Source organism: Octodon degus, unplaced genomic scaffold (assembly GCF_000260255.1).
Source record: "Octodon degus isolate 3935 unplaced genomic scaffold, OctDeg1.0 scaffold00031, whole genome shotgun sequence".
NCBI lineage: Eukaryota > Metazoa > Chordata > Mammalia > Rodentia > Octodontidae > Octodon > Octodon degus.
Genome location: NW_004524607.1, coordinates 12,420,103 through 12,445,482, shown reverse-complemented (window position 1 = coordinate 12,445,482; position 25,380 = coordinate 12,420,103). Strand labels below are relative to the sequence as shown.

At 48.5% G+C, this 25,380-nt stretch overlaps 1 protein-coding gene across 6 annotated transcripts in view; it reads left to right on the top strand.

Moving 5' to 3' along the window:
• The window catches only part of Mad1l1 (mitotic arrest deficient 1 like 1), a 356,419-nt gene that overhangs the window by 124,260 nt on the left and 206,779 nt on the right, over positions 1-25,380 (top strand). For all 6 annotated transcript variants that reach the window (XM_023713536.1, XM_023713538.1, XM_023713535.1 and 3 more), the window contains one exon: positions 13,190-13,334. In XM_023713536.1, the coding sequence (XP_023569304.1) occupies positions 13,190-13,334 (145 nt within the window). The remainder of the gene's footprint in view (positions 1-13,189; positions 13,335-25,380) is intronic.

Below are 25,380 nucleotides of genomic sequence, written 5' to 3'. Positions count from 1 at the left end.
AATGTTAAAATAAAAATAAAAAAAAAAATTAAAAAAAAAATAAATTACCTTGCCCAGCACTGTGGCCACAGGTATCTTTGGCAGCACAGTTGACTTATAGTCAGGACTGCTGCTGCCTGAGCTCCTTGTCCTTGAAGGGGTCCTTCTCAGAGAGCCAGGTCCTGGCTGGAAGAGAGTCCACATCCAGATCTAGAGCCATGCCACACTGGCCTTGCCCACCTCCAAGGTGACCTCCTTCTCTGTACTCCCTTCTGGGGCTGAGATCTTTGCCATGGCCTACTGTAGTGAGCAACTTTGTCTCTGCAGCTTTGGCTGCAGGTTGGTACTATGTAGAGGTTGCCCACATCTCCCATGCCTTTCCTCCAGTACTATAGTGTTGCTTCTCAGGCCTGTGATCATCCCATCTTAGCTGGGGACTGTGCCGTCTATTTGGCTCAGGGGTGCCCACTGCAGGTCATGCCTGGGGCCTGCTGTTTTACAGTTTCAAGTGGTACCTGACAGAGGCCCCCCCGGGCCTGTCTGCCTTCGCTGTACTCACACATTTCCCTCCTGGCCTTCTTCACTGGAGCCATAGCTTCCCTTTGCTCTAGAAGGGGTAGAGTTTCTTGGGCAGAGGCACAAGAAGAATCCTAGGTGACATTTGAAAACTGACTGGCAGGAGTGCAGAGCATAGCTCAGGGAGCACACTAGCTGCTTCTGAGTGCTCCTCTGGGAGAAGTTTGAGAAGCAGATGGCGGTACTTTCCATGTCTGTCTTTCCTGCTGCTAGCAGGTGGCAGACAGGGACCCAGCTAGAGCCCACAATGTGCAGGGTTTTACATGTCCAGCCCTTTACCTCTTGAGCCTGTGCTCCTGGAGACACAGTGTGGTTAGCTGTATTACATATTTGGAGTCCCCTTACATTTGGCCTTGCCAGCTCTCACTGGCCACCTTGGTCCTTCTCTGCTGATGCCCTTCCATGGTGCTTCCCCAGCAGTGGGGTCACCACTGGGGCTTGCAGGCATTTGCCTCGCCTCTCGAGCTGTGTACTCGGGAAGTGCTTCAGCAGTGCCGACAAGCACTAACCCTGCCTTTTAAAGGTCACTTCTGTTTCAGTCAGCTCTTAAAGTTCAAGAGGAAATAAACTGTGTAGAGCTGGCATTTCTCAAGCCTAGTGTCAACCCTCCAAGCCTGAGCCTGGGGTGAGAGGAGTGAGATTAATAAATGAGTGGCCATGTTGACACAGCCATCGGTCAGCAGATGCCTCCCTGTGCTCCTGACTTGCACTAAAAACAATAGGAGAGAAAGAAAGAATTGTGAAAGCTTCATTTTCTTTTCATTTTTGTTTTCTAAGGGGAATGCTTTGGAGATGTTTCATCATTAGTTGTTGACAGTATTTAGAGCCCATCAGTCCTGGTCACATATAATGTCGTCCGTCCCCACACAGAGCGATGGCTCTATTCCCTTCAGGGTCCCCATGCTGTGCATATTTGATTGATGGATGGGGGACACACCTTGCCAAGGGGGAGACAGCAGAGTGCCTCGCCCAGCTGGGTATTGACTTTTTCAGGCTTTGGGTCGAGGACAGCAAAATCAATAGGAGAATAAACAGGGGTGCGGGCTGTATTAATCAGGCACCACAGTGGAGGCTGGAGGATTATAGCGGAGCACAGGTGTCGATCGAAGGCCATGTGGGTGCAGGCGGTCCAGCTCTGCTGGCCAGCGTGCTGCTATCGATTGTGGGGGTGCCCAGAACCTCGGCATCAGAGCTGCTAATTGGGCTGTTGGGTGATTCCAAAGAAAGAGATGTTGCTGAGATTATTCTGTCTCATCTCTTAAGTATGTGTCCGATTTAACTCACCATCTCAATTAAGCGCTGTGCCCTAGCTCCAAGCTCCTCAGAGCTCTCCCTGGCCAGGTCCTGCAGTGTGCATTCTGCTGTCTGCAAACTCCAGCAGTGAGGCTGGGAGACATGTCAGTGAGACATCTCCACTGACATGTTCCTATCATTCCTGGGTGTCGAATGAAGTCACTCCCTTGACAGAAACTCAAGCTGAGCTCTCCAAGGTCCTCTCTGTCTTTCCTTTGTCTCTCACACTCACACACTTATGCACACACTCATATAAACACTGGGCAGTCACACACTTGTTCTTATTTGTGCTGACATACATTAGGTTGCTGTGGCTTCCTCTTCTCTTTTTCCTCGTATGTTCTCACTTATGTTAATTAGCTCTCCCTCATTGTAGTGAAATATCTGGGATTGCTTACTGAAAAAAGAGAAAAGGTTTGTTTACTGTACTGGATGGGTTTTTTTTGTTTGTTTTTTGGTGGTACTAGGGATTGAACCCAGGGCCTTTACTATGAGCAACATCCCCAGCCTCCCCCCACATTCTTTGAGACAGGGTTTTACTAAGTCACTGAGTTGCCCAAGCTGGGCTTGAACTTGTGATCCTTCTACTTCAGCCTGCCAGAGTGCTGGGATCACATGCTTGTGCTGCCACATCTGGCTGTCATGAGGTTTTTTGATCCACACAGTGGTGCTTTTAGAATTTGAGAATGTTGCAGGTGGGATAATGGGTGATTGGCACTTCATTTCTTTGAAGGATTATTTGTGGGGAATTCAATAGACTTTGGTTAGAACTCGAGGCCTGGCTGAAGGAGGGACAGAGAACAGGCCAGAGACACTACACATGGCCACTGCTTTCTGTGTGTCGTTTGTTAAGAGCCGGAGCCCCCTTCTTGGCTTCTGCTCACACCTGCCAGTGCTGCTGACCTTCTGTTTTCTGTGTTCTTAGCTCTCTTGCAGGTCCTGCCTCTCTCAGGTGTCCACAGCAGCTCTCTCTTTATGGACTCAGTTTCCTCCCTTCCCTCCTGTGTCCATCCTCCAAAAGTTTGTGTCGGGGGGTGGGGGGAGAAGGAGTTTGGACCTTTGAAGGCTGGAACTTGGAAGAGTAGGAGCTTAGAGCCCAAACTACAGCAGGCCAAAGCATAGGCCCTGTCTCAACTGAGCCACCCTGAGCCTTGTTCCCCAGAGGGTACCTCCCTATACATGAGGTGTGGTCTTAACTGGAGAACAGTGTGAAAACACCTCCTGTACTGTTGAAGGAAACGGCAGCTGACTTCTCCCCCAGACAGACCTTCCTGGAGGGGATGAGGAAGGAGAGCTTGACAAGCTTCTTTGCATGGTGTAATGACAGTGCTGGCCCAGGTGGAGCCTTGGGGTGGGAGCTGGGGCTGCCCTGAGCCCTGTTCATGTGAAGAGATGGGGTTCACATGTTGAGATTCCTACCAGAAGGCATTGGTGTGCAGGTGTACTAGGCAAGGGATGGTGGGTTAATAGGAGGGTTATTTTTGGCTGGAATCTGTGGATTTCAAGGGCCAGTGGCTGGCAGGAGGGAGTGGGTAGCAATTGAGGTGGTGGCAGTGTGGTTGAGAGCTCATGGCTTTGTTTCAGTTATCCCTGCTGGCATTTCTAAAGGAAATCTTCAGTACAGGCCAGCAGTGGGTAGCCATTCTCTATAAAGGGAAGATTGTAAATGTTTTTGGCTTCTCAGGCCACAGAGTCTGTTACAGAACACCAGCCATATGCAGTTCATCAGTGACGAGCCTTCAGTGTTCCAGTAAAACTCTATAGAACTGGGCAGGAGCTGTTTGCTGTACACTGGTGCATAGGAGAGAATTGGGAAGCCCCCTGCGTCCTGTGCTGCTGGCTTTGGAACTCCAGGTCTTTCTCTCTGCGCTAGAAGGTGGGCCCGGCTTCCACTTCCTCATCCCAGGCAGGCTGAGGTTGGAAGGACATGGGAGCTAGTCTTTTACCCAACCCAGAAGTTGGTTCTGTGTGACTCTGGGTACCTGCTTTGCATCTCTATGTTAGCTATGGCTTTGGATTGTCTCAATTATGTCTACATCTTTTTCCTCCAAAAATCAGGCAGGAGGATACATAACAGTGAAGATTTGAGAGGTGATTTGCTTCTGGTCCATGCTCTCCTCAGTTCCTGAGTCACAGCAGAGAGGGGTGGGCTAACTGTCTTGCTGGTGCCTGGGGCCCCATCTTTGGAGGCAGTCCCACTCAAGGGATTACATATGGGTTGGTGACCAGATCGTCTAAATTGGATTATGCATCATGGTTGGGAGTGAATTGAAATTACAAAGAGCAATTTTCTTTCTCACATTTCAAGGTCAAAGGAGAGTATTTACTGTGTGGCCTCTGTTTATCTGGGAATGCAAATTGCATTTGGTGACTTGCACTGATGAGCTGTTAGGAACAGCTCTCCTCAGAGGCTGTGTGGGAGCAGTGACCAGCGGCCCTACTGATCCTGCCCCCTTGGCCAGCCTTTGATTGCTCATTATTTCAATCTTTGCTTTTCTCATACTCTGGTTTTGTTTATGCTATTTGGATTTCTTTCTTTCTTTCTTTCTTTCTTTCTTTCTTTCTTTCTTTTTTTTTTTTTTCCAGAGAAATGTGTAATGACACTTGGAGGCATTTAAGATGGCATAAATAAAGACAGCTGTGTGCCACACGGTACTCGGGCATGTAGGGTACTGGGGGAATCTCAGTCAATGCTGCCTGAATCTGTGCCTGGGTACCCAGTGGGAGAGGCCAGCACAGGAACTGCTACCTACTCCTTCCTGTATCTCTGTTCTTTTCCTCTTTATACACCCCACAATCTTGTCACAGGCAAGTGGGTGCTGAGGCTGGCCATGTGAAGGGTCTGCAAAGGTATATGGTGCCCAGGTGAGTCCTGCCCCAAGACTGCTGTCAGATTCTTGTAGGGCTCATGCACAAGTGTGTGTGTGCACTTGGGGGCAGTCTTCATCCTGGAGGGCTTGTGCGGGAGGGAGAAATGTGTGCCTACAAGGAACCCTGGCCACTGACCTCTGCTGTGCAGATTCGGAGAAATAGGTCATGATATACGGCTCTCTCAGCTTGTTACCAGGGCGCCATTGCCACACAGTGGGAGCTGGATGCAGATGATGGACTTGCCCCTTCCCTTATGGCAGGGCACAGGAAGGAAACAGATAGTTGCTAAGTACTCTGTATTTTGCACCAGATCTGTGTGGCTTATGAAGTTCTGTACAGCCTTGGAGGTTAGTAGATATCAGTGCTGTGAGCATAGCAGGAACATGGAAGCCAGAGAAATTAGTGCAGTGTGCATGGACCTGGGCTAGTCAAGTGCCGTGGAGATTTGATCAGGTTCTCTGGATCCTTGTGCTAGGTGAGCCCCCAGGCTGACCTCCCCTGCTTTTCTCCAGGTCTCCCGCAGGAGGACCTGAGCCAAGGGCACATGTGCATCTGCTACATACCCCATCATAACTGTGTTTCTGTGGTTGACCAGCTGTCTTGCTGGCTAGAGTGGACGTGTGATAGCACAGGGCTGCCTCTACCCAGCTGGGAACCTAGGCCTTCTGGACAAATGTTTCCAGGGACTTCCTGTTTCTGTCCGGGGGGGGCCCCATCTCCTCTTCCTGACATTTCCAGGAGCAACTCAGTGCCCTGTGGGCTTTGGAATCTCAGTTCTTCCCCATCCTGGTTCTCCTTTTGCACAATGATGACAGTGATTTGCTGAGGATGTACTGTGCATAGCATTTGAGAGTAGAAGGATAGTCAGACTGTTGCTCCCTCCACCCTTCTGGAGTAGAGTGGGGGGTAGGGCTTTAAATTGATAAGCTACATAGTAAGTACAGCAAGTCATGACAGGAAGGCAAAGATTGGGTCATGGGATAGAGTGATAAAGGTGAACTAAACTGAGGGTATGCTGCTGAGGCTGCAGGACACCCTTGCAGAAGGGCAGGCTCTCAGGGCTGTGTGTGCAGCAAACCACGTGATTGAGGTGACAGAAGTATGGACTTCTCTAGGGTAGCAAGAGCATGTGGAGCTAGAGTAGGCAGAGGCCATACTGGACTGGCATTGAGGTTGTATTGTGTGCATAGCAGGATGTGTGGAGGGACATGGGAAGTGGGTTGTGGTAAGTGTACATTTTAGGGTAGCTTTGGTGGCTGGGAGGAGGAGGGTGGTGTTGCTTTAGGGAGGGGCAGGCAGGGACAATCACTGCAGCTGCTGAGTGAGAGCCTGGGGGTGCTGAAGGCTGTAGGGGCTGTAGGTACACCCTGGAGGCCTTGCCCTCCTGCCCTGGTGTGGTGGTAGTAGGGGGGATGGTTAGGGATGATCAGGTGGGCCCCTCAGTGCTGGTTCCTGAAGCTGGGCTGGCAGTGATGCCTTTCTCATAGGCGGGAGGACTCAAGGGCAAGTAGGTCCTTGCTGTGTCTCCCGGAACATGACTGTTCATGGTCCCTACTTGGGAGCCTCAAATCCTTGGTTTTATCCCTGTCTTTTCCTGATCCTGAGCCCATTCTGGCTCCCTCTGGCCATCTGTTCTGTATGCCCATCTGGGTTGAGTTTTGCCATCTAAGAAGCACCATTCAGGCACTGTCCATGCACTGTCCCTTTCTCCAGTGCCTACTTCAAGGAAAGGCAGTGCTCTAAGAATGCCTTGCCTGACTTTGGATAGAGGGCCATGGAAGTCTGTGGCCTCACTCTTGTTTGGTGTCTGTAGACCTCCTGCTTATTACCAAAAGGGAGGGCACAAGGGTGTTAGTCAGCATGGCTACCTTGCACAGTGACTTATTAGGGCCAGGACACCGTGGCTGTGGCTGTATAGTGGCCAGTGGAGGGTGTGGCCCTTTTTTCTTGAGAGCCCTGAGTCTGAGAGCCCTATGAGCTGTGGGCCCTAATCCTTGTTGTTTGCAGTACTTGCCAGCTCCTCTGTGTGCGGTGCTATGACCCTTCTGTTTTTGTTGAGAAAATCTTAGAAACTGAAGCTTTTCTTGGAGGCAACTGGACAAAAGGAAATTAACCTTTAGCTGGAAGGGACCGTCTAATGGATATCAAGGAAGCTGTGGCACCCTGCCCTGTCACAGGCAGTAGGAATTAGTGAGTGTGTGTGTGGCCAGGGCTTGATCAGCTTGCTTCCTAGCTCCTACTCCTGCAGTTCAGGAAAGTAAAGTTCAGGTCCACCAGGAAATCTCAGTCTCCTGGGATCCTGCCATCATCAGTGTGGAAAGCTAGCTCTTAGTGAGCTCCTTCTCAGGCTGACATCCTCGAAGCAGGTCTTTTACCTCAGGGAGCCCTGATAAAAATTTTCACTTGGATAACCTCTGTGCCCAATTACTTTTAGCTGTTCTTTCAGACCATCAGAGACTAGAGGGCAACTCCTCTTCTAGTCCTTGGCTCCCCCTAGTGGGTGTTCCCAAGATGCCCTTGATTTCCTTTTGCTGTATGCTTATCTTCAGGCCTTTTAAATCTCAGGGACCCGGAGCTTGCCTGCTGCCAGAGCTTCGTGGTTCTATGTCCCACCATGCCAGTGGCCAACTCATTGTCCACTAGGTCCTGATGCGTTCGGCTCTGTCTGTGCCCTTCCTGAAGGTGTATGCAACTCTCTTTTGGGTCCAGGAGTGGGTCTGGTATGCACTACTGGCCAGTCTGTCAGTGGGACTGGCTGGCCTTCACCATCTTGTCCACTTTTAGGGCTGTAACTCCACCCCTCACCCTTTCTGTGATCCTTCCAAGCTTGATTCTTCTGCTTACTGGGCAAGTAGATTCTGAAATTTCCCTTCAGCTCCAGGAGATTTTCTGGTGAGCTGGGAGGACTGTGGCTCCTCTTAGCAGTGGGGAGGCTAACATTTGCACAGGCTACTGTAGTGGGTCCATCCCAGTATGTTTTCCTCCTGACATGGCACTGGGGACCCAGAACCTTTTATGCTGCATGCAGACATATAACAAGGGACCTATTGGTGTAACTAATTTGTCTGACTGGGGGTGTCTGCTACCAGAAGTCAGTGCTGTGGGCTACTCTGGGCACAACACCTCAGGCAATAGAGGGCATTCATCGTTATGTCCTGGAGGGGATATGATGGCCTCACAGAGATGACTCAGCTGCTTGGGTCTGAATCTGCTCATCTGCAAACTGGAGAAGGTAAAAAATGTGTTCATGTGAGTGGGTTTTGGTACATGCTTCTCGGCTCTCTAAGCATAAAGGTGCTTTTAGCGATTTTGCAAGATTGAATAAAATTTTAATGTTTTTCTAGTTCCATGACAAATTCCTAAGAAACTGTGCACAGGCAGTTATATCTATGTCTTAACTTAGCTCAAGCCATCAGTTAATACTTGGGGCAGTCATGAGGATTGTCCCCTGTGTGTGGTAGCTCTTGTTCAGGTGTGACAAGAGGAAGTTGTCCTCTTGAGATGGGCTCCCCATCACCAAACTGCCACCCTTCATGTCTCTTAAACTGAAGACATTTATTTCTCATAGTTATGGCTCTGGCAGAGCTGGTGTCTGGCCAGGGCTGTTTTCCTGCACGCAGATGGTTCTTTACATTGTGTTTTTATGTGATAGAGCCAAGAGGCAGCTTTCTTGCACCTATCCTGTCAGCAGGAGGATCCTACCTCTAAACACCATCTTGTCAGCACATAAATTTGGGGGACAGTGCATGACAAGGTACTTGGCTCAGAGTTATATCTTGGGAATTTGGGCCTGGGTCAAACCATGGAGGCCCTTGGACTCCCTCTGTGTTTGCACTTCACTTAGGGCTCATCACCTGGGAGTCCCTCCATATCTGTTTTCACAGTTGCTCTCCTTACTGTGTTCATGCTGGGGGCTGGGCTGAGTTGGGGTAAGGTAGACATAGCCTGTAAGATTCTGGGGTTGGGCAAGGGAGGAGCTGCAACAAGCAGTGACTTGGAGAAGATCGTTAAAATATCTCCTGCTGCTTTGGAATGTCTCATGTCCTTTCCTTGTTCCTTGGAAGCAGATATTCTTAGGCTGAGGTTTCTGATGAAGACTACATTAAAGTGGACCACAGTGGCCCGTCACACACAAAGACAGGTTCTCAGAAGTGCAGACTTGTTTCCCTCAGTAGATCTGCCTCAAAAGGCATCGATCGATAAACATGCCCAGCTTCTTCTTGAAACACCAAGAGCTTCATTTTGAACTCCCACGGGTTCACGGAAATGCTGCTGACCTCAGAGTTCAGCTCGGCATGGAGCTAGCGGTTTAATTTTTTATGAGCTTTCTCTTCCTCCCCTCAGAAGAAAGGCTGAAATTGAATGGAGGAAGGCTCCTCCAGGAAGAATCAGCAGTCTAGGACCTCTGGGACAGAATTACCAGATGCTCATGGGAACTGTTGGGTAGAGGGGCTGAGGTACCCTCCCAGCCTGAGGTTGTGTGGGTCACTATCTGCATCCTGGGAATGGATGGGCACTTGGTGGTGGTGATTTGAGAAGCTTGCTGGGGAACACCACAATCTGGATGCTGGGAGAAGTGTTCTTGAGTGAGTAAAGGTTTGGACAGTGAGTTCCATCCCTTCTTGCTTCTCAAGGGCTTCATGCTGGCCTGGTGCTTCTTTGCCTCTGGAACTCCTCTGCTGGACCAGCACCTGGAGCATGCTGCTGTGCTTTTGTGCCATTTCCATCTTAATTTTTTTTTTGTTTTTGAGGCAGGGTCTCACCTTGTAGTTTGACTGGCCTTGAACTTACTGTATAACCCAGGCTGACCTTGAACTCTTAAGTAATTTTTGCCTCAGCCTCCCAAGTGCTGGTATTATAGGCATGTGCCACTGTGCCCAGCTGCTATCCCTCATCTTGTGAACAAGTCTCCTTATCCCATGCACTGTCAGCCTATTATCCACCACCTCTAGAATGCAGCAAACCTCTCTAAGCTCTTGAGTCATGTGTGTAGCCTCTTCCTCATCTGCCTCTCTTCCTCTCTGACCTTGTGCCCTGTCTGTCTGGTTTTGAGCCCCTCAGGCTGGCTCTCTATTCCTCATGCTGTGGCCGTGCTCCCATGGAAAGGGAGCCTCTTACCCACCTTTCTAGTAGCCCATACACAGTCCTGTCCTCACACTGTGCCTGTGTGCGTTCCCTTCCCTCCATTGCCCCTCATGCAGGCACTCTTGTGTTAGCTTATTGTCTGTTGTCCATCACTGACAGCTTTGCAGTGTGGGACCAGCAGCCTGGTATCTCTGTCAGGCAGTATGGGCGCTTGAGGGGGAGGCAGGGCCCTGCCCATTCATTGTTTGACCTGCCCGTGGGCCTCCTGCTTGCTTCTTGCTCTCTGTGCTCAGATACACCCTTCTGCGGGTCCTCTTGCTCTGCCCAGGCACCCTGTCTGATCCCAAGATGCTGTCCTGCTGTTCCAATGCTTTCATGTCCCCTCCACTCTGCCCCGACCACCCAAGGAGTTGTGAATGACTTTCGTAGTGCTGCCTATTTGATGTCTTCTGCCCAATTATGTCCTTGGCTGTGCTCAGCTTGCCTCCATCTTCTGTGGACAGGATTGGGGTCTGCAGTTGGCTGCCCTGACTTTGTGCCTCTCTTCTCTTGGCGAAATGGACAGTGTTTTGTTCTTGAGTGAATAAAGGTTTTTCTTCATAACCTGGCAAGAGAACTTTTCTATCTGAACCCAGCACTTCATTCCTGAAGGCTCTGTCTTCTCCCTTGGGTGCCAAAGAGCTCCCAGCTTGTGTACCTGCTTACAGGGTATGTTAGTCAGGGTTTCCTTGCTAGGTCCAAATGCCTGACATACACAACTTAAAGGAAAAGGGCTTTAGTTTTGCTAATGGTTCCAGATGATTGGGTCCATGGCAAAAAACAGCATAGTGGACAGGCATGGAGGAAAAAAGCTACTTACTTCACAGTGGGGAAGCACAGCAGGGGACTCATGCCAGTAAGAGAGATGCTGTCTAAAGGCACACCCCAGCTTCTGGAAAGGGAGTCTTAATATGTCTGTTTGCAGTTGGCAGATATATGGCAATTTGGTCTATTAATAGTTTTAAATTGAACTGAACTCAAAATAGCCTCTTAATATGTCTGTTTGCCTTCTCTATGTTGGGTGCACCACCTGAGGGCATTCGTCTGTGACACAAGTAGATCCATTCACTGATGAGTACACTGCCCCCCCCCCAGAAGTCTCAATCCAGTCAAGTGGACAGTTATGCTTGACCATCACAACTTATGTCCTTTTACCATCGTGGACAGGGGTGAAGAGCTGAGGTTAGGGCTCTTGGTCCCTGCACCCTCTGCTCCCTTCAGTGCCTGAAGCCCAGCTATAGTGTGTAGGTTTGTTGCCAGCTTACACCAAAAGGCAGGGTTCCTGGCCAAATCTTGCTACCTGGATCCATTACCCTGAACCCAAGTCCTTGGAACAGAAAAGGATGGTGGTTGTCATGTGACTGTATTTGCATCTGCTCTGGAGGGAAGGCCCTGTGCATGGGATGACCTCAGACAGATATAAGGATGTTGTGCTCTCGAGACCCAGGGCTCCCTGACCCCCTTGTGCTATGGACAGCTTGTCAAAGGAACCCCTTTCCCTCAGCTCTACCTGGTGAGCTCTGTCCGGTCACTTCCAAGGTAGCATTGCTGTGTTCTTGCTCCTTTGTATGCACGACTCTTACAATAGCACCGTGAATGCTGCCATTCTCCTAATTAAATTACCCACTTTGGAGCAGTGATTTAAAGCACTTGTGAACTTACCCACCTGAATTCAATGATTCAAGAGTCGATTTCACAGTTCTTGATTATTAAATTGGTCTATGAATAGTTTTAAATTGAACTGGAACTCAAAATAACCTCTTAATATGTCTGTTTGCAAGGAATATTTGTACTTGTTGTATTTTATGGTTTTGGTTATGGAGCTCCTAGAGGTGTGGGTGGCAGTTGGCTGATTCTTCAATTGATTTCCAAGGCCCTCTGTTGAGTGATATGTGGTGTCCTTGATGCTGGCACATGGGTCCCAGCATCTGTGGTCCTGTTGGCTTCTGCCTGGGGCTCTCCAGGTTTACTCAGGCTCCCCACAGTTGGTAGAACAGAACCAACATTTGCTTCTTTCTAAAGTTCTGTGCTTGATTCACATTCAGTTTCAAATTGTACTTAAGCTGCTCAAAGAGTTTTACTAAATTCTGATTTAGGAAAAACTTAGACTACCTCAGAGGAAAAGATTATCTGTTGTCATGGAGGTTTTGTTGAGATCCTGTAATCAAGGTAGCATTGCTGTTTGAATGCCAAGGATGATCTAAGACTCTAGATGCCCTTCATAGCCCCCGTCCCAAATTTCTGCATTTTCAAAGCAGCCTCACCGTTCTCATTGTTACCTCACGTGAACGTTAGAAATGTCACTTTACAGCAGCATCTTAATTCCTGCTTTAGGTTTTGAGGTTTATTTAGGATTTCCTTTTAAGAGAGGTTTCTACCATATGCATAGCACAAATGCTGTGTCCCACCACCATTTCTTGGCACTGCTTGAGGGGCGCTATCCTGGTTGGTCCTGCCCTCACTCTCCCTACATCCCTCTGTGGGTGAGCACATGTGAATGGGGTAGAGCTGGGGAGGCTGTCTAGGCACTGATGAGTCTTGTGATCAGCAGTGCTGGGCACGGGCCTTAGCCGGAGGACCAGCAGGCACAGAACTTGTGCTGGGCACTCAGCTGAGAGGAGTGGTGGCCTTGAGAGAGGCAGGGTGGTGGCCACATGCTGAGGGTGGCCTCCAACTGTTCTGCACCCTCTGATAGGGAAGATCTAGCCACCTCTGGTGTCTCAAGAGACTTGGTGCTGGAGGATCAACCTGTGAGGGTTGTTGGGAGGCTGTTCTAGTCTTCTAGGTAAGATCCTGAGGCAGAAGCCATGGGAGCAGAGAAGAAGAAGAGATGCTGAAAAAAGAGTTGGCAGAAATAATGGCTGGCTGTGGGGCAGGTGGGAGGGTGCTCAGCCCAGCCATCCCTCTGTTCTCTCCTGTGCCACAGTTTCAGTGCCAGTGCATGGCAGGGTTTCCGCTTTGCGAAGCATCTCCTGCCTAGCCAGCCTCCGCAGCACAGTCCCCCCCCCGCCCCCCCTCCCGCACATCTGTGCTGACTGTGATTCACACGGGAAGTGCTTGCGCTGGCAATTTAGCTCATTCAGAAGCCCCGTCCCGTAGCACTGTGTGGTTGACAATTTTTCCCATTGTATGTGGAGTTGAGCTTCCCTCCACCTCCTGCTGTGTGCTGGGATCACCCTGAGTGTCTATTTGAAATCCAGAAACTCCTGAAAGGCGCTAAGTAGCTATTCAGGAGTGAGGAAACGGCGGGGAGGTGGGCACACGTGCAGCTCTATTTTAGGATGTCCTGGACCCTGGGGACAGTGTGCCAGGCCTCACCGCTGTGCCATCTTGCTTTCCTGAGCAGTGCCCGGGGGCTGGAGAAGGCCCAGCAGCAGTTACAGGAGGAGGTGCGGCAGGTCAGTGGCCAGCTCCTAGAGGAGAGGAAGAAGCGCGAGACCCACGAGGCACTGGCGCGGAGGCTGCAGAAGCGTGTCCTGCTGCTAACCAAGGTATGGGCTCCTGAAGGGGCAGCCAAGCCATCTCTGCCTTGTCCACACCTGCCTTTTTTCTCTGTGACACATTAACTCTGTCCTAACATCTACACAGCCAAGTGTTGTGTTGTCACCTGCTGCTGGTGGTCTGTGTGTTTCTTGGGCAGAGTTGTGTGTGACTGCCTGGGAGCCATGACCAGGGCAACATGAGCTTTCTTCTCCATCCAGGAAGATGCACTGAGAAGTTTGGCTATGGTGTGTTGTTTTGTCCTCAAAATGCCACAGAATTCCCCAATCCAGTGTTCTCAGTGGACTCCACTCTGCTTGATCCCTCTCCAATATCCAGTGCCCCAGACCATTGTTCTCTGCAGGCTGCACATGTGGCAGGAAGGTCAACATTCTTGAGCCCTGGCAGGTAGGCAGCTATCTTTATTGCCAGAAAGTGCAGAGGAAGCTGGAGTTTTCTGGCCTACAGTGGTTACTTGTTTGCAGATGTCATGGGAACCATTCTGGTGTCTAGTTTTTTCTAATTGTTCTGGCCCAAAGGAGTTCTAATGTCAACACTTTAAACTGAGGTTGCAGCCATGAGTAGTTATCATGACCTAGATGTGGTGGCACATGGCTGTAATCCTAGCACTGGGGGAGGCTGAGGCAGGAAGATTTTAAATTCTATCCCAGCCAACTGGCTTAGTGACTTAGTATGACTGTCTCTGTCCCCAAAGGGCTGGGAATATAACTCAGTGTGAAGGCCCTGGATTTAGTCCCCAGTACGGTGGGGAAAAGTTGTGCGGGTGTTGAAATTTCAACAGACAAAGACGACAAGAGCCAAGCCTGTCCCCAGGTGCTCCTTAGGCAGGGATGGGCTATCCTGCTTGCTGGCATGGCTGCCCTGTCTGTGCTCACCCTAGCGCTTAGTGGGCAGAGGAGGCTGTGCCAAATGCCCCTCTCCCAGAAAGGGTGCAGCTGGGTGGTAACAGGAGCTACATCCATGTATGTCTCCTTCACTCGGTCACATTTGGGTGAACCGAGGACTGTGTTGCTGCTAGGACCTCCTGGTGAGTCAATGTTTAGGGAACAGGTTATGTTTCGGCTCCTACGTGCTGCTGTTTCATGACTACTTCTACACGTTCTTGACAGCATCTTTCTGTCTCTTAAAGTAGACCGCACATCTGCCTGGCATCACACTGGGTTTCCTGAGACATGGGTGGAGCCAACACCTTCTTCAGTGCCAGAGAGGGCAGAGTTCCAAAGTGCCTTAGCAGAGAAGGTGCATGCCCTTGGGTTGGACTCCTTTTGCTGGACTTACAGGGTCAGGAATGGGCCTCGCCATTCCTCCCTTCTTCCCCAGATGTCTGTCATGTGTCTGCTAGTGTCAGCATAGGTTCCTTATAAACATGTTCCTTATAGGACCAGGGGGGAAGAGGCCATAGCCACACTAAACTGCATATGCTTGCCAGCTGTGACAGAGAAGAGACAAACAGTGCCAGGATGACATGCAGGGAGTTGTCTGAGGTCAGGTTTAAGCAAAGACTTGGAGGATTTGCTGTCTGTGGGAACCTGTGTGGAGAATTCATGCTCTTCTGTGCAGAGCCATGAACAGGAGAGACGGACGCTTTTGTTTAGCTGCTGGTGTCAGCATGCAGACACATGGAAACAGACGGAGAAGCCTCCTGCCCTAGCAGCCTTGGTGTGCACGCCACATGGCTCCCTGTGGTGGTGGTGGGGTGCACAATGTGGGACAGTCAAGGTCATGCTGGATCCAGGGCACTTAGAGTCAGATGGAGATCAGGCTGTGGGGCAGGGTGGTGGGCCACTGAACAATGAGATCCTCGCATGGAGGCTGCGCTGTGGTCCCACAGCCGAGGCTGACCTTGCCCTATCAGCTCACAGCCAGCTCTCCAGGTTAGGAGAGCTGTTAGGCTCTCCAGGTCTCGTTTCCCTGCTCAGCAGGCTGGTTCTGGTCCCTGGGAACATGGCCATAGTGGTTCATTGCATCGGCTTATTGGTTCTTATTTGAGCTGTGCTGTCAGACCATCATTACAGAGCACACCACAGCCAAATCCATATCCACTGTGTCAGGAGGCTTTGCACTGCTCATGCTCCAGAGACGTGCTTCTGTGTGCCAGGCAGGAAAGAGCAGAGTAGTTACAGGAGGCTGCCAGGAAGGGGTGGGTGGCTCTGAGTTTGGCAGTTGACATGCAGCTCTTTTGGGAGAAGGGTCAGCTTCAGGCAAGGTGTCCTGGTATGCCCAGCTAACAATGGACTGCCTAGACTGAGGTAGCTTGTAAACATCCTGTTATAAACACATTTGTGTGGTACATTTGATAAAATTAATTAAACTGTGTTGTCTCATTATTAACAAACATCAGTACTTTCTTCAGAGTACTTTAGTTTTTATGAAATGCCTTTCTTTTTGGCTAGGATCTAGCTTTCCTACCATGTGACATTTCGTGACCCTATCTTCCTAGGCTCCTCTTGGCTCTGACAGTCACACTTTGTTCTTCATGATCTTGGCACTTTTGATCTGCCCCACCCCCACCCTGTTTAGATTTTCCTGATGTTTTTCTCATGATTACTTTGGGTTGTGGGCTTTGCAGGAGGATTGTAGAGAAACTGCCCTATCATCAACTCCTGTGAAAGGGCCATACTGTTACTGTGACCTACCATGGGCGCTGCTGACCTTGAGTACCTGGCTGTGCTCATTTGCCAAGTTTCTCCACTATAAAATCCCTGTTTCCAAGTTTTTCATGTGTGCTCTTCTTTTCTTCTAAACTACTTCATTCCAAGATTTATTATGCAATTACAGTCATCTTTTTGTTTTATTTTAGTTTGTTTTCTGAGATAGAGTCTTGCTGTGTAGTTCAGACTGGCCTTGAAATCGTGGAAGTCCTCCTGCCCCAGCCTTCTGAGTACTGGGATTGTAGGCCTGCACCACCACACTTGGTGTAACATGTGCTCTTCTGAAGCTACCCACACCTACTGGATGGGGAGATAAAGGTTCTCCCTGGGGGCAGAGGCTCTACATAAATTATACAGGATCTTTAACATGAGTGACTTGTCTCTTCTTCCCACTTATTCATATCAGATGGGCTGGTGGGTATTTATCTTAGGTTTTAGGCTTTAACCCAACAGTACTTTGTTCTATAGTTGTGACTTTGGGGTTCTTTCAGTGCAACCCTGGGTCTTTTTCATGTGTCCCTGTCATTATGGTTTCATGTGTGTGAGATGTGTTTGTTCTGAGCACTGTCTTAATTGTGGCCCTAAAAGACATTCTAGGTTACCCATGTCTTTCCTGTTCCAGTCCTATAGTCAGCTGTTTCTCTAGGGGTCTTTGGATCCTTTTGTATAGAGTAGAAGGTCTGGTGCTGTTGGTCCAGGCTCTCTCAGCCCAGAAGGGCCGGATGTGTATGCTTGCCAGCTTGTATACATGAACACCTGTGCCTCTATGGGATGTCTGCATCCACTCACTGGAGTCCACAGGAGTCCTTGCTTGGGTTCAGCCCCCTGTGTGCTGCTGCAGCCCCTCCCATCCCTGGGACCCCACTCCAGCAATGAGAGGTCTGGCTTCCTCCATGCATTTCCTTGGTGCGGACCTATAGCAGCATCTGCACTGGTCGTCTCAGCCTAGAAGTTTTTAGTTTTCATCTGGAATGCAGATTCTTAGGAAGTTAAAAGGTTTTCTGTAGCAGCACTCCTTACCCCTGGTAGGTTTTACATTTCTACAGATGCTTCTGGACCTACGGGAGTCACTTCCCAGTAGAGTTATCACAAGTTGAATGTACTATGAGTGGAAAATACACATAGCACACTGAAACTGCCATCTATCGCATTAGTCTACCAACCTGAAATGTGCCCAGAACACTGGGGTAGCCACAGTCAGAAGCTAGTCTGCCTCAGAGTTGGTCCCATGACAAAGCACTGACTCCCTCATGAACTTTCTGGAGGACTCTACTAAAAGTGCAGATTGGGGTGGTTGTGGGAGGTATAGGTCAAGGTCACTCCTCACAGCAGAACATCACTAAACTAGGAGCTTAGTGTTGGCAACATGTGTGCTCTGTGCTCTTCTGTCACCTCTGGATATAGGCACAGGCCTTAGCATCTCGGACTGCTGCCCACTGTGCTCATTCCCATCCTTCCCCCTATATTTGAGATGCCCTTTGTTTGCTGTTTCTGAAGCCTCTCGTTTCAACAATGTTATGTGAATGGAATCATGGAGTATATAACCTTTTGAGATGGACTTTCTTCAGACAGCATGGTGTCCTTGAGAGCCACCAGGTTACTGTGTGTTACTATAGTTTGTTCCTTTGTCACAGCTGAGTGGCACTTTGTGGCAGGATTATCCAGGGCATCCTAGGTGTTGACAAGGAATGGCAGGATGCTGCATGGTTTGCCACTATCAGTGTGAGCCATCTACACTGCTTCCATGTTGTGCTGGTAGAAACACAGTTGTGCTCAAGAGGGTGGTTGATGGTGCCAGCTTGCAGGCTGTGGCTTGCTGAAGATGTTGTAGGACTTCCTTCAGTCCTCCAGGTGGTCCTGGGATCTGGGAGGCAGGTTCCTGGGAAAGCTGGGTGACATTTTCTGCACCTTGCCTTGCCTGTGCTTGCAGACTAAGCACCTTTTATTGGGCTGTTGAAGAGCTCAGGCCTCAGTTCCTCTCAAGGCAGGACTTCCTGTCCCTGGGGTCTGATGCTGTAGGATGACACCACTGTTCCTCAGGCTTGGATATTGGCTTTCTGTCACTAGGATGATAACCATAGGGACTTTCAGACCTCCTAGAAGGGTGTGGTTCATTTCCTGGGTGCCAGTGGGTCTTGCAGACCTGATCCATCCCCACTGGGCACACACTTGGGGTTCTGGACTCCGCTTCCAAGCTCAGTGGGCTTGGCATAGTGTAGTTCCTTGGCTGTAGGTCTGAGGTACCGTGTCCTTGGCCCTGGATCACACCTCTGTACCCATTCTCTTGCTTCCCTCCTGCCCTGTCCACCTAGTGAGGGTAGGTGGAGATTCACCAGTCCTACTATTCACTCATGTGAGTGTCCTGGTTAACATTCTGGTTGTGTATGGACTGTCACATGTACACATCTATATGGCTTATGGAGTTCTTGTGGGCTGGATTTGCCTTGTGTCTGTTGTGGCCTCTACTCTGTTTTATGAGTTACTTTGTGCTAATGGCTACTCAGATCTCCCTCTCAGAGTTGGGACTCCAGTCACCAGGTAGAATTGCTTAGGATGCTGCTTATGTGGCATGATCCCTGTCCCCGAGGAGGTAGAGATCTCATCTTGTCCAGCTGAACCCCTTGAACTTCTTGGAGTTTGCCTGACTTTCTTCTTGGGAAGTTTCTGTCCTTGAAGTTAATACCTTGACCTCCTAAAGTAGGAAATTTTCATTTTCTTTCCTCTGTTGAGCAGATTAAAAGCCGATGGCTTCCTGTTCCAAATCAGCCTTGCCCCAACCCATGCCGTGCTCATGATGTCTCTCTGAGTTAGTGAGAAGGTAGGTATTGATTGCCCTGCACTAACTGATTATTCACACCAACTGTCCCTCCAAGGCATGTGGCAATGGTCGATACCAATCACCCGTGTGGTCCCTAGGCCCAATGCAGGGATCCTTCTTGCTGGCTGGTATGATGGAGCTGTACTCTGCTGCATGGTGGCTTCTAAAGATTCCAGCCTGGCCTGGTATGGGTGGAAAGTACCTTCTAGAAGGGTCCATGAGGAGGCTTCCATTAGCTCTCGGGGTCTTTTCCTGAGCTTGCTGGGGGTAGGGAGTTCCTGCCCTGACCACCTCAAGCAGCATTTCCAGGGGAGAGCTCTGGATCTGGCCATGGTGAGCCCTGCAGATGGTTCTCAGCCTCTGTAGGGCTGTTTGTGTGCTTGACATTTAAGTATACAGTGCTTGGAATGTGCAATTTTATTTTGAGACCTTTATTAAGCGGCTCTAGTCTAAGCAGTTAATTGTTACTGATAGCTAAGAGTATAATTACCTTGGTAAAATATCATGACTATTTTAAGCAATTGAAAATTGGCTTCTAGAACTGGGTGAACACAAACCATTTTCCTATTTGAAATGAGCTATTTCCAGTGTGTCCTAATATTCTACAACGTGGATGCAGAATCTTATTTATAGCATATAAGCTATAAAAGCTAATTTTTAGTAAGAAAAATTTTAATGAAGTAAAATTCTTCCCTTTTTTTCTGCCTCCCCTCCCCTACCCCAAATAGAGTGGTCATGGGGACACTTGTCAGGGTTGTACATCACTGTACCTTCAGCATCTAGCAGTGTCTTACACAGTGGATGTGGAGCAGTATTTGGTTGTCATAGTGACATTTTGCCCTGTGATCCCTCAGGTATGGAATTGAGTCTTGTATTCCTGGGTTTCAGGAGGTTGGGATTTTTTGTTCTGGGTAGTATCTTGCATGTGTGCTAACTGATGTATTACTGCAAGCAAATAGCCTGAGTAGGCTTCCCTGGAGATGAGTGACTGTCCTGACCCTTCCTTCTTGTTTCTCTTATTCTTCGTGCTTGCTGGGAGGGTCAGAGCTACTAAATTTTGTAAAACAACCTTTGTAAGAGAAAACTCTTCAAAAGTGGTAGTGATTATTTTGTGGTTTTGGGACCTCTGCTTGTGGCACTGCAGCCCTGTCTGTATCAGAGTCCTTCAATGCGTTGTCTACTTCCAGAGGCCAGAGAGATAGCAGTGGCACTTTGTCTGCAGTGCTCAGCATGGCTGGTATTGATTTTGAAGGAGGGCTGAGGTACAGATGGGACAAGTCAGCAGGGGTGGTTGGAGTGGCAGGGGCATCTCAGGAGTCAGGCTCTCCTGTTGTAGACTCCACCCATGGCATGTCCACAGTATCCAGCAACAGGAGGTCCTGGCTCTGGAGGACCAGAAGTAGACTTGTCTGTGGTCACTGCTGCCTCCTACTGCCCTTCATGAGCCAACTTGCAAGCAGGAGGCTCTTGGGCCTCCTCAGTCTACTCCATCTGGGAATGCACTATCAGATTGTTAGACTGTTCTTCCTGACTTGTCACTTTCCCTTTGTAGTAATGGTGACTTGTCCCTCCTTGTGTGTACAGAAGTCAGGATCTGTATAGGGAAGAGGCATGGGGTAGCTGGTTGCTGTTGGCAGCGCAGCAGACCACAGGACAGTCGTAACTGAGCAGGTCTCTATTGGGTGGCATGAGAGGGGGATAGAGGCTGCTGGTACCTTGCTCAGGCGCGGCACTCCACAGAAGGATTCAGTTGACCCAGATGGTTGTTTCATCACTCATCTGAAGTCAGGTGGCAAAGTAACATCTCACATATGATGAACTCCTGTGAGAAATGTGTGTCAAGGGGAAATAGAGTAGAGTTTAGTGCTGTTTGTGTGATTTATTTGGTATCCGTCTGACATTGGCAGCTTACACTTGAGACCACAATGCCAGGTCTTGCCTAGCATGCGTTTTTCCCAGCCCCAGACAAGCTGTTGTCCCCGTAGGTGAATGCCACCTCACTTGCTGGCTCCACATGTCTCAGACCTGACCCACCCTGTTGACATCTGAGTCACAGAGTCTCATGGAACTGGATGGGGTTGGGTATACTTTAGTTACTTTCTTGTTCCTGGGGTAAAAATACCCAACAATCACAAGTTAAAGGAGGAGAGGTTGATTTGGGCTCACAGTTTGTAGAGGTTTCATTCCTTAGTCAGCTGGCTCTAAGCAGGGCAGCATGGCCGAGGGGCATAGGAGAGAGGAAATAGTTCATGACAAGGTAGGCAGGAGGCAGTGAGCCTTCTTTCTTATTTTATCCCATCCAGTTTGTAAGCCTGTTAGTGTCACATCCAGAGTGGGTCTTCTGTCTTTAGGAAATACAGTCAGCCATATCCAGAACTACGCTAAAGTAATTGGATTGTGTCTTTGATGAATAGACATTTTCCATTTTAATGTAGACCAACATACTGATTTTGTTTCATCTTTGTTCTGGCACTTTTGGAGTCTTGATTAAATATCTTTGCCTACTAAGTCATGAGCACATTAAAGAGATTCCAGTTTTCTCTGAATATACTGTGATTTTACCTTCAACACTTCAATCTGATAGGGCTCTAGAATGTGTGTGTATCTGTGTCTGTGTGTCTAGAGCATCCTCAATAAGTGCTTTACTAATAAGTCACATCCCCAGATCCCTTATTTTTATTACAAGAGCGAGTCTGCCAAGTTGCCCAGACTGGCCTCAAACTTGCTATAGCCTCCTAAGTAGTTGGGATTATGTGCACCACTGCACTCAGATGGAATTGAGCTTTGCACATGGTATGAAATAGGCAGATGGGCTTGTTTTGTTCTGTGATCTGCAGATGATCCAGTTTGGGAGGAGCATTCTTTCCAGTGTTCTGTTGGCATCCTGTTGCCCTGGTAGCAGCCTGGTGGCCATTCCTGGGTACAGCTGAGTGGTCTGTACTGTACTGCAGCTCCTTTTGTCTGTTTCTCTGCTGGTACTAAACTGTCCTCCCTTGCTCCTAGTTCAGGGTCGTTTTTGATATACATTAGTGAGACACTCCTCATTTGTTCTTCTAGATTCCTGGCTGCTTTGGTCCTTTACGTGTCCCTATGCAGAATGAATTTGTTAATTCCTGTGAAATGCTCTGCTGGATTATGATTAGGATTGAAATAAATTTGTAAATCATTTTGGGAATAAATAGCCTCTTAACATTATTTAATCCTCTAAACCATGAACATTACATGTCCCCCATTTATTGAGATGGTCTTTAATTGCTCTTAGCAAGTTTTATGGGTTTTAGGCTAGAAGCTGCACACATCATTAGACTTTCTCTGTTTTCTTGTGCTTGATTTTATGATGTCTCAGGAGGCCTTTATCTGCTGCCTGATGGTTACAGTCAGGCTTTGTGCACTGACCCTCTCTCAACAACTGTTGTCGTGATAGTTCTCCTGTCCTCTGTGAAAATTGGGTATGTGGCCTTTTTGGCCTCTGTGCCCTGACTCCTGGCTGCTGAGTCACATAGAATCATGGTGAGCATGTGTCTCATTCAGGTCCTGCGAGCTTCAGCAGTTCATCTCAAGGTGTCTGGTATGCTGTGATGATGCTCCCTACCAAGTTTGTGAAATCCTGCTTCTTGTTTTCCAAGAGTTTTTATCATGAATATCTACCCCATAAGCTTTGATGTGGATTATTTTAAGTTATCTGTTCAAAATATTCTCTGATAACATCTCTAGATTTGAAAAGGTCAGTCTTGAAACACACTTTGGCATGGTACAGGCAAGTAGAAATCCAGAAGGGAAGTCCCCAAATACATACACTCATCTGCTTACTTTTCTATCTCACCAATTCCTAGTGAGCATCTGCTGCTAAGCTAGGGAGGTTGCTAACCCTGGATCCAGTTTGAGGGACAAGTGGGCCACCCTGAGTGTTTGGGCTGTTGCTGGAAAAAAGACCAGGCCTTTCACAGGGAGACAGGCCAGCCAAAGGAGGGGCAGGTGACACCTTTCACAAGTGATGCAGCTGTATTCCCAAGAGGATCCCAGGTAAGAGAGAGCAGGAAGAGGGAACAACATGTGGGTATTGCTGAGGTGACCACAGTGATGGTGGGGTTCTGTTTGTGGGATAATGGCGGAGTCACTGGATGTTGTGACAATAGTGAGGCGTCCTGTGTGACTCAGACCAAGCTTCTCTGAACATTGCCTCATGTCCCGCCACTGAGATGCAGTGCTACCTTGTCCTCTAGAGGCCCCCACCCTCCTGCCATGAATCTGTTTTGCATCCTGGTCATTCCTGCCTTTCAAGAATGTCATGAAAGTGGAATCATATAGTAGGTGGCTGTTTACATTTTTTAAATTCACAAACTTTATTTTAGAGCAGTTAAAGTTTTTAGAGTTGAGCAGAAAGCACAGTTTTTATATATCTCTTCCCTCCCCACTGTGTCCCCATTATTGGCCCCTTGTGTTATCAGTGTGAGGCACTGTTGTGACCTGTGCATCCCCATGGACACAACATCACTATGAGGGTCTCTGCAGGATGAGGCAGTGCTTCACGCCTGATCTCCACCCTTCCGTGTCCTCAGAACTTTCACTGCTTGGTCTGTTCACCCTACCCTCTGCCTCCATGGATTCCTGACAGCTGCTTCTCCTTCTACTGTGTCCCTTGTTGTGCCTTTCCCTGCATGTAAGTTTCAGGATTATACAGTTTGTATCCTTCTTAGACAGACATCTTTGGCTTGGCAATGTGTTTTCAAGAGTTCTTCATGTTTTCTATTGCTTGATCACCCTTTTTCTTTCTTTCTTTTTTTTTTTTTTAAAGATCCTTCCTCAGTGGGCCAGAACTTATTTATCCATTTATCTGTTGCTTCCAATTTTTGACAATTTTGAATAAAGCTTGGATCTGTGTTGATCTTCGGGCTAGCCTAAGAGTAAGGTTGCTGGATTGTATGCTAATTATGCTTAAATCTAAATCCTTCCAATCTTGCACACTCCTTATAAGACCATGGCCTTTTACCTTACCAGGGTTTTCATGTGCAACATGTTCTTTCCTTTTCTAAAAGCTCTTTGAGACCCAGGACTCTGTGGGGAAGCAGACACAAGTGCAGATAGTGCAGGGAAGGAGAGTCAGTGTGTGCTGCACCTTGCCTGCAAGGGTTACCTTCCTCAGCTACATTTCTTGTTTTCATTGTACCTCTGAGCGAAATGGGATTCTCAAAACTTATGTCTAGTCCTGGTTTTCCCCTCGAGTGGGTCTGTTTCCTGTCCCCTGGTGAGAGCATCCCTATTGGCTGGCAGCACCCTCTAGCTGGTTGGGTGAGGCCCACTCCCACACTACCCTCAAATGACTCCCACCTCCATAAGACTTGGCCATCTTGCTTCTTCACTGCCTCTGTGTACTTGTTGAGCAGCTGCTCCTTCATTAAAGGGTCTGGGCCTTGGGTTCTTTGCTGAGAGCTGGGACTGCTAGGGCCTCTTACCTTAGAGAGCAGCAGATTACAGTATGTCCGATTCTCTGGCACAAGAACTGAAATACTGTTTGCATCCCCCTATATCTATTCTCAGAGTGACAGGAGTCTGGGCCACTGAGAATCTCAATGAAAGGATTCTCCTAAGTGTTCTTCTGACTAAGGAGCGTCCCAGGTGTTAGCACTGAAGGAAGTATTCAGATCCCCAGTGACTGCTGTCTTCTGTGATTCTCCTGCCCAGTCCAGGGCCATGTGATGTGAGTTTCCCCTGGCAGTGCTTCAGGCATGTGGGATTGGTGCCATAGCACCCGCCTTCAGCTCAGCAAGTAGAGGACTAAGAGCAGCTCAGATTCTTGGCCAGGAATATGTGGCAGGAAAGGATGCCCAGTTCTTCCTTTGTGTTTCTCACTATGCTGTGCCCCCACCCCTGGTGTGAAACTGGCACCCACATGTTTATTCTGCATGGTAAAGTTTGTTTCTACAGGCAGATGGTGTGAGAAGACTCTCTCTTAACTGTTTACATTTGGGAGCCTTACTTTAAATTTTTTTATAGTACATGTTCGCAATATATAACGATTACATTCACATGGCTCATTATGGGGGTTGGTACATGTATCTAACACATGGCAATTTTATGGTCCTTTTGGGTACAAACATGTTCATGAACTAGAGTCCTTTTCAGATTCTATTTTCTGGTATCTAATGCTTTTTAACTTTATAACCCACTTTTTCATAAAAGTTTTTGTATATGTAGATGATATTTACTAATATTTTTGCAATTAAATTAGAACTGAGAAAGTCTAAAATTTTGTTGCAGAAAAGTGTGTATCTACTTACATTTCTGTGTATATTTAAGGAAAGCTTTGGATAGCAGAATTAGGATTTGTTGGATATGAATGAGGTTAATGTGCTTATAGCAGGTAAAATCACAGTGCAAATAATGAGAATGATCCAAATTAACATCTAAAATACAATTCGTTATACTTTAAATCTTGTATCTAGGAAGTTCTAGAAAAAGAATACATAGAGTGCCTCCCCCACCCCGCCCGCCGAGTAGGATTTTCTGCCGAGTTCCGGGAGCCCCCAGACCCAGTCCTAGCCCAGGTCCGGTGAGTGTGCGGAGAGT